This window comes from Meleagris gallopavo, chromosome 21 (assembly GCF_000146605.3).
Source record: "Meleagris gallopavo isolate NT-WF06-2002-E0010 breed Aviagen turkey brand Nicholas breeding stock chromosome 21, Turkey_5.1, whole genome shotgun sequence".
Taxonomy (NCBI): Eukaryota; Metazoa; Chordata; class Aves; order Galliformes; family Phasianidae; genus Meleagris; species Meleagris gallopavo.
In genome coordinates, this window is record NC_015031.2 from 5,210,084 (window position 1) to 5,218,908 (window position 8,825).

At 55.5% G+C, this 8,825-nt stretch overlaps 1 protein-coding gene across 1 annotated transcript in view; it reads right to left on the bottom strand.

The window, feature by feature from the left end:
- BUD23 (BUD23 rRNA methyltransferase and ribosome maturation factor) overlaps positions 1-8,819 on the bottom strand; it is a 13,254-nt gene extending 4,435 nt beyond the window's left edge. The window contains exon 1 of the mRNA XM_010721931.3: positions 8,722-8,819. Coding sequence (XP_010720233.2) covers positions 8,722-8,819 — 98 coding nt within the window. The remainder of the gene's footprint in view (positions 1-8,721) is intronic.
- Between the last annotated feature and the right edge of the window lie 6 nt (positions 8,820-8,825).

Here is an 8,825-nt window from a genome sequence, read left to right on the forward strand (position 1 = left end):
GGGCCGCTGCTGTGCCGCCACACGGCGCCGTTCGGGGACGGCGGCTCAGCTGTTCCTGTATAGCGCCGGTCACAGTGCGGGGATGGGGTGGGATGGGGGAGCCTGGATGAGATGAGGTGAGGTGAGGTGGGGTGGGGTGGAGGAGCCCCGGCAGCTCCGTACCCTTTGGGCGGGCTGTGCGCTGCGCTGCGTGCGGTCTGAAACGCGCGGCTGCAGGGCTGCAGGCAGCACTTCGTGCGGCCACCGGCGGTATCGGTGTCTGTAGGTCTTCGGTGACTGTTGGTTGTTGGCTTCCAGTGGGGCTGGTAAAGGCCCACCCCGATGGGCTGTCGGGCTGTGCCTCTCACGAAGAGCTGCGCGGTGCGCTGCTCGGGGCAGGGCGGTGTTGGGTGCTGCTGGGCGGGCTCAGCGCCTGTCCTGCTGGGCTGTGCTGTGGGAAACGCTGCAGAGATGCTCTCCTCCGGGCACAGCGGTGAAGTTGACCAAAATTGCTTTTTGCAACAGAGCCCTGTGCCCCTGTTCTCCATGTGAGCATCTTTGTGGCCCACGGTGCCAACTCTTGATGTGCAGAAGGCACCGTTAACCCTGAGAATAGATCGATTTACTTTTTTCAGTGCAGGATTCCTTTTGTTTTACAACCCTCTTGGTGACATGCCGTGTTTTCACACTGTCCTCTCCAACCTGAAGGGCGGTTTTAGTCGTTCAGCCCCACTCCTTCTGCTGCCTGCATGGGCATCAGGACTGTTGTATGGGAGCAAGATTGTGGGGGGGCAGTGTGGGAACAGCTGTGCTCAGCAGGCAGCACGCTGCTCAGGGAGGTGTCACTGCTTGGCCCCACCGCATCCCCACTGAGCTGCTGTGCTGGAGGGCTGCGGCACGCCGTGTCCCTTGGTGTGCCGTGGAGGCTCAGCCCGGCCCTCACTTTAATTGTGAGTGTCTTTGCCTTTGTGCGAGCTGCTCGGAAGCTGTACAAATGTTTGTTTTGTATCTCCCCGCTAATAAGATTGCTCAGGAAATATGCAAAATGATCACTACGGGCAGAATATGTACAGTAAGGCTCATTAAGCTAAGTACTGTGATAAATTGCTACTTCCAGAAAATTATGTGTGTTAACAAAAAGGAGGAGGGAAGCGCCAGCACCGGCCCCGGCAGCTGCAGTGGGCACAGACAGCCGTGGGGTCAGCCTCAGAGCAAAGCCACGGAGAGCAGACAGCGAACGGAGCGGTGCGGCTCAGGAAACAGAAACAAAGCCGTGCGCTGTAAATACCAGCCCAGGCATTGGGCCAAGGAGAGCGTTGGTACAGAAATATGGCGAGAGCCATTTCTGGAGCAGGAGGGATGGAAGGGCTGCAGAGCTGCTGTGGGCAGGGCAGCTGTCTTTAACAGCTGCTCAAGGTAGAGCAGAGCTCGCAGAGCGGCTGAGGCTGGTGGGGATCTCTGTGTCATGGAGTCGCAGTACGGTTGGGTTGGAAGGGGCTTTACAGCCTCTCAACACACCCCCTCCCGCCCCCTCTGCCATGGGCTGGGTACCCCCAGCTCAAGCTGCCCGGGTCCCCTCCATGGCCTGGGGCATCTCCAGGGATTGGGCACCCACAGCACTGGGCAGCAGTGCAGCGCCTCGCCGCCCTTGGTGAAGAATTTCTTCCTCACATCTAACCTCAACTTCTCCTCTTTTAGTATAAAATCTCTTGTCATCTAACTACTCAGCTTTCCTGTATGCCCCGTTAGGTGCTGGAAGGCTGCAGTGAGCTCTCCTCTCTTCTCCAGGCAGAACACCCCCAGCTCCCTCAGCCCGGCTCCACAGCAGAGGTGCTCCAGCCCTCTGAGCACCCTCGTGCCCTCCTCTGGACCCGCTCCAACAGCCCCACGTCTTTCTTGTGCTGGGGGCCCCAGGCCTGGGCGCAGGACTCCAGGTGGGGCCTCACGAGGGCAGAGCAGACGGGGACAGTCCCCTCCCTGCCCGCTGCCACCCCTCTGCTGATGCAGCCCAGGCTGCTGGCGGCTTTCCGGGCTGCACGCTGCTGGCTCAGCTCAGCTTTCCCTCCTCCAGAACCCCAAGTCCTTCTCTGCAGGGCTGCTCTCAAGGAGTTCTTCCCCCAGTCCGAACACATACCTGGCATTGCCCCTACCCAAGGGCAGCACCGTGCACTCAGCCTTGTTAAACCTCAAATGGTTAATGTGGGCCCACTTCTCAATGTTGACTGGTCCACGCAGGGACACCCACAGTGGGTGCCTGTGCACACGTCCAGACAGCTTTTGACCATTTCAACAGAGGAGACTCCAAACCTCTCAGGTTCCTCTGCTCACACAGCACAACAGTGCTCCCTGATGGTGTGGGGAACCTCCTGGGCTGCAGTTTGCTCCCATCCTGGCACTGGCAGTTTCCCATTCTACAGTGCTTCTGCTGCAGTGTCTGTTACAAATTCTTTAGCATTAAGCCTTCCTTTTGTCTTCTGTTGCTTTCAGATCTTCCAGTGGGACCTGTCAGACGTACAGCATGTGATGCACAAAACAAATGTTCATTTTGCCAGGAGACATTTCAGCTCTGCCTTCTGGGAGGGCTGATGTCTCTCATGGATGGTGCTGTTTCCTTTACAATCTAGATGAGAGCACCCAAGAAATTTCATCACTGTTTATAGCCAGCAAAGTCTGATGGGAGGGATGCAGGTGTTGCAAGCTGCATTGGTTTTCATGTCTTTCCCAGAGAAGTGAGCTGTGGGAGAAAGCGGAGGCGGAAGCTTTCAATTTCTCAGAGTAAATCTGTGTTCGTAGAATCAGAGAATGGCCTGGGTTGAAAAGGACCACAATGATCATCTGGTTTCAACCCTCTGCTATGTGCAGGGTCGCCAACCACGAGACCAGGCTGCCCAGAGCCACATCCAGTCTGGCTTTGAATGCCTCCAGGGATGTGTTTGACGGAGGATGAGCAGGGAGGGTCCCTTGGTGGAGGCCTGTGGGGCAGAGCTGCTCTGAGCTGCAGCCCCGCCTGCGCCAGGGGGACAGTGAGCATCTTCATGTCATGCTGAGCCCCTGCTCTGAGCTGTTGGTACCCATAGTGTGTCACTGAGGAATCCTTGAAGGCTTTGTGGTATCATGGATGCACCTGGCTGCCCTCAGCAGCAGGGTGGGATGGAGTGTGCCTCCTTCCAGAAGGGCTCTTAGGAGTTGGCCAGAGGTCTGACAGAGCCATCAGGCTTCACGCCAAAGGTTGGTAACATAATTCTGCAGTGATGAAAATAAACACCTAAGGACAAAACTCTTGGAAATTTTGTTCTCTGTTGTGCTGCTGGTGTTGGAAATTGGAAACACATGATGACTCATGCGGCTGTTGGTGAGTGATAGTCAGTTTTGCCTTCAACTTTTATTCATCGAAAGTTGCTGGTCCGAAATGCAGGCTGGTTTCAGTAATGCTGGAATTGGACATAACAGAAGGGTCCTGGGGGAGCTGCCTGGTGTGGGTGACGAGCTACTCTCCATCACGTTTGAAATGTCGTGGCTGTCAGCTGGAGTTCCTGGGGACTGGAAAAAGGGAAACATTGCTACCATATTCCCATATGGGGAACTGCTGGCCTGTGAGCCTTAGCTCTGTGCCTGGGAAGACCAGGAGACGTGGAGGAGACATTACGGCACAGGGGAGACAAGGTGACCCCAGGCAGCTGGCACAGCTTCAGCAAGGGCAGAGCATGGCTGACCCTCCTGGTGGCCTTCAGTGATGGAGTGATGGCGTTGGTGGGCAAAGGGAGGGGAGCTGATGTCATCTACCTGGACTTCTGCAAAGCCTTTGACATGGTGCCCCACCACATCCTTATCTCTAAGTCGGAGAGATACGGGTTTGAGTGGTGGGATGTTTGGTGGATAAGGAATTGGTTGGAGGGCTGTGGTCAATGAGTGTGCCAGGTGGAGGCAGGGATGAGTGGTGTCGTAGATGATGGGATTCAGTGCATCCTTAGACATTGAGCTGAGTGGTGCAGGGGATAGAACAGAAGGAAGGGATGGCATCCAGATGGACAGCGGGCCCATGGGAACCACCTGAGGTTCAACAATTTTCAACAATCAATCAGATGTGAGGGGAAATTCTTCACTCAGAGGGCACTGAGGTGCTGCACGCTGCCCAGAGCTGTGGGTCCCCATCCCTGGAGGTGCTCCAGGCCATGGATGGGCCCTGGGCAGCCTGAGCTGGGGGGCACCCAGCCCATGCAGGGATGGAGCTAGATGGTCTGTAAGGTCAGCTCCAACCTGAGCCTTTTTGTGATAAATAAATGGTGGCCTACATGCTATAAAATATCTACGGCTGTGAAATAGTCCATTTATTATGCTTCCTAGCTGTATTGTATATATATAGTTGCAAAAATTTCAGAGCCCAGACTGTTGATAGCACGAGCCGTGGTCTCGAGTGACTGCTCTCTCCAGAGACCATCCTCAGCTCTGGCAACACCTCCTGAATAGCTCCTGGCAGCACTTCTCCCTCTGGACTCCTGAACCTCACTCAGGCTGTGGCTGTAAAGTACAAAGGATAAGCAGAGCCCCCCAGGAGGAGGTGGTTGGTCGGTGGCAGGGGTACTCGGAACCACTTTCATATGAAGCAGAGCTTCGGTGACCTGACCTTGTGCTCCTGAGCGTGGCAGAGCTGTGCGTGCAGCTGGGCTGGGATGCAGCCTGGTGTCTATATGCATTGGTGGCCGATAGGCTTTTAAGATGGCTGAGAGGAGATTTTTCTTGCTGTTCATCACTGAATTATTCTGACCTCATCCATCTTCACAGTGACGTGCACGGCAAGGAGCTGGAGCTGCACAGCCAGTGAAGGATGGCAGGAGCTCTGGATGGCTGCTGAGGGGATTCTGGGGGCTCCTGGGCTGGGAGATAGGAAGAGCCAAATGGTGTTTGGACACGTGTGTGCAGCTCAGCTCAGCAGACTGTACCGCAGAGGTGTCCATTCAGTGAGAACGGGTTCACCATGGAAGGGATGATGGAGAGCAGCAGCCTGCATTTCTGAGGGAAATGTTAATTTAATGGTCTTTTAAAGGGTGTAGCAGCTGTTGTGGCCTTTTTCTGACCTTCTGTGCTTCCGTGAAGCTCGCGTTTCCTCCTGTGGTGACGCAGGGTGGCACGTGGTGCTGGCCCTGCAGCCATGCTGACATGGGGTGGCTGCGGGCTCCGGCTGCGTGCTGCCCACTGCAGGCCTTGCCTAGGAGGGGGTTGTCCTGCAGGGCTGGGGCAGCTGGCAGAGGTTTGTGCCATCCCCTGGGCTGCTGAGTCCGCCGTGCCCTTGTGAGGTTCTGCTGCCGGCTCCTCAGATGCATCCGGATGCGGTCAAATCGATCCGCAGAGCTCACGGCACAGAGCAGGGGATGAGCTTGCGTGTGGTTGCTGCAGAGATAATAGAGACCTCGTTACCATCATGTCACAGCTCTCCCTGCCTGGGGCCTCTTGGTTTCCAGTGTGGAGCAGCAGGCTTCCAGCCTTTTCACTGGGGTTTGTGCTTCTCTGCTGTCTTTCAGAAATGATGCTTGGTTGAAGCAGAGGGATGTAATCTGCTCGCTAATGAATGTATTAGCAGCGTGCCTATTACCAAATGCTGGGAGCTGGGAAGCACGGTGTGCTGGGCATCCTCCCCAGCCCTGCTGTGCCTCGTGGTGCAAGTCTGTCTCTTGTAGCAGCTGCTTCCTACATGGTGCTGGGACTGTTGGGATGACAAGCTGACCCCACTTGGATCTAGACCAGAGCTTCACAGGTGTCTGGCCACCGCTTTGGGAACTTGGGGTGGCCACACTGGGCCATCTTCTGCAGCAGCTCTTGGTGAGAAACCCACGTGCTGTCCCTTGGGTCGATGCTTAGGTTTCCATGGGGAAGTTTGCTCAGATTTGTGTCTGCTTTGGCAGCAGTGTGAGGGAAGCTGCTTCGGCCCTAGGGTGACGGTGCCTTCAGTGCAGTGCTGTGGGAATGAAACAGGGCGAGGCGTGAGCTGTGCACCGAGCTGCGCTGCCGGGAATCGCTGGGAGCTGAGGTATGCTCTGCCCAGCTGGGGGCAGCTCTGTCCTTACGGAGTCCTGCTGAGCCCCACAGGTATCCGGGGGCCGCTGCTGCTCCTCGCCTGTTCCTGGGGCCGGGCAGTCGGCACGGTGCAGAGGGTGCTTCCAGTGATGCGGCTGGGACAGATGGTGCCCTTATGCAGCCCGCAGTGACTTCGTGGGAGTGACACGTGCCCTCCCCGCCATCAGGCTCCATCCGTGTAATTTCCTCTTCCCAGCCGGGCTCTTGTGCTGCTTTCCCTGCACACAGCAGGGCGGCACGGCGCTCAGTGCCTGCCCTAAATAACAGCACGTTGCGGGAGGGGATGACAGAAAGGAGCACAGGGGAACCTTATGACCTCTGGTGCTGTTCGGGGTCACGGCAGCACAAGGAAGACAGAAGAGGTGCTTGTTGCATGTGCTCAGCTGCAGATCTCCTGACAAAATGTCCCCTGCTCTATGCAGGACTGGGGGCACCAGGCGGCCACTGCTGGGCACAGGGTTTCCCCGGCTGTGCTGCAGCGCCGTCTGTCTTAATTAGCGGCAGATGGTTGATGCTGAAAACGAAGCACAGCGCAAATGAAGTGGGATTTGTGGTCACATGTAAAGCAAAATGCAAACGTGGATCCCAGAGCATTTTGTCGGCTTTGGGAGATGATGCTGTAACTTCTCCCGTGCTGCACTGCTGGGCTGGCTGCTAGAGCCTTCTTCATCATCCCCAGGGTTTGCTGTGTGACCCCATGGGGAATTCACACCAGTGGGGAGGAGGAGGGCAGATAGTGAATTCTGGGCTTCCGGGAACCAAATCGTGGGCAGGCTGAGTTTGGGAGGAGCTTCTGGAACCTTTGGTCCCACTCTGCCACCCAGGGCGGGTTGCCCCATACCATGTGCAGATGGCTTTTAAGCATCTCCAAGGAGGGAAATCTGTGGCCTCTCTGGGCGGCCTGTGCCAGTGCTTGGTCACGCACACAGCACTTCATTGTGTTCTGAGAAACCTCCTGTGTTCCAGTGCCTCTCATGCTGGCCCTGAGTGCCGCTGACAAGAGCCTGGCTGTGTTCTCTTTGCACCTTTCCTTCAGGTACTAATAGACACTGATAAGATCCCTCTGGGTCTCCTCCAGCCTAAGCAGCCCCAGCTCTCCATCTCTCCCCATGACATGGTGTTCCGGACCCTGAATTATCCTTGCGGCCCTTCACAGATCTCTGCCCAGTGGCTCCAGGTCTTTCTTGTGCCAAGGATGGAGATCTGGATCCAGAACCCCCATGCTGAGCAGAGGGAAGAGTGACCTCCCTTGGCTGGCAGGCACTGCTTGGCCTGATGCAGCCCAGGATGCCATCAGCCTTCCTTCTGGGAGGGACATCACTGCCTCATGGTCAGCTGCGGGCCAGCTGAGCACCTCTCCTCAGTGCCAGCTCTGTCCTTTGGAGGGGGACGTTACCATCAAGGCAACCCAGCATGCAGGGTTACTAGAAAGGGTTTGTGATAATTTCTGTGACTGTGCTGTGTAGGCACTTCCTTGCTTACCAACAGGTGCTAGAGGTGACTCTACTTAAATCCCATTTTGTTGATCCTATGATTCCTCCATCACATGGTCTCATCCCTCCCACACAGGGCTGCTGGTTACTCTTCCCTGCAGTTCTTACGAGGTCAGGCATTGCATCCTCCTAGCAAAAAGTGTCTTTTCCTTGGTTTGCCAGGTGGGTCCCATCTCTCCAAGTGGATGCTGATCCTCATGGCCTCATCACAGAACCTCAAACCCTGCTGCCAACAGCAGATCTGCAGCCCAGCATTGAATCATGCCCTGCACGTACCCTGCTCCACATAGACAAGGCTGGGAACAACTCTGGTCCGTGCCCCACAGCTCTGTCATCCTTTCTGATGCTGGACACCCTTCTTTGGCCCACAGATGGGTCTGGGCAGCAATAGTGCTCTTTGTACCCATTGGGGGCAGACTGTCACATCTTAGTAGCTCTCGGATATCTTTGGATATGGCTTTCATGGCTACCAAAGCAAATAGTGCCATGAGCAGTGGCTAGAATAGAAAGCTAGGGTCTACTCTAGAGGGCTCCACCCAACCCAGCCATCCTAGGTTGAAAAAACAGTTTTCAAACGGAAAAAGCCAGCTGTCACCTGGCATATTTCAGGGTGAGAGGAATTCTGTAGATCCCTGCTATCTGTATTGGCCAGCTGTGTGCATGTGTGAATGGAGCGCAGGGCAGTGAGCTGCTGTGTGGCAGCGTGCAAAGTGTGTGGCAATAATTAAATGAACAAAGACAGCCCTCACTGTTAAATATTCCCCATTCCACTTGCTGCTTCAGACAGAGTATGAAGAAACTTTTCTACCCCATTACTTTTCCATTTCCCTCTGTCATCTATCTTCTTCGGATGATGTCTTTTAAATGTCTCCGTATACAGAGGATATGAAGACTGTCATTTTTCTTCCCACTGTGAGTTTGTGGTCCCTGCCTTGCTGGGACACAAGGTGACGATGACATACACATGTTACTCCAGAGAGGGACCCCCCCCCCGCATCCTTTACCTGCTGAGCTTTTACCAGTTTGGATGTATTTTCTGTTCCGTCCCATCTTTCCTGGGCTCCTTAAATCCACCCCGTTGTCCCATTCCTGTTGTTGCAGAGCTGAGGACAGCTCAGGGAGCACATCAAGTTCTCCCATCAGGTGTGTGTGGCCATAATGAGCCTCCGATGCTCACCATGGCAGGCTGAGGGTTGGCACGGCCTGCTGCACAGTGATGTTCATCGTATCTTTGTTGCTGGAGCCGGATGCCATCTGCTTTCTGGAGCTGCCCATGGTGTA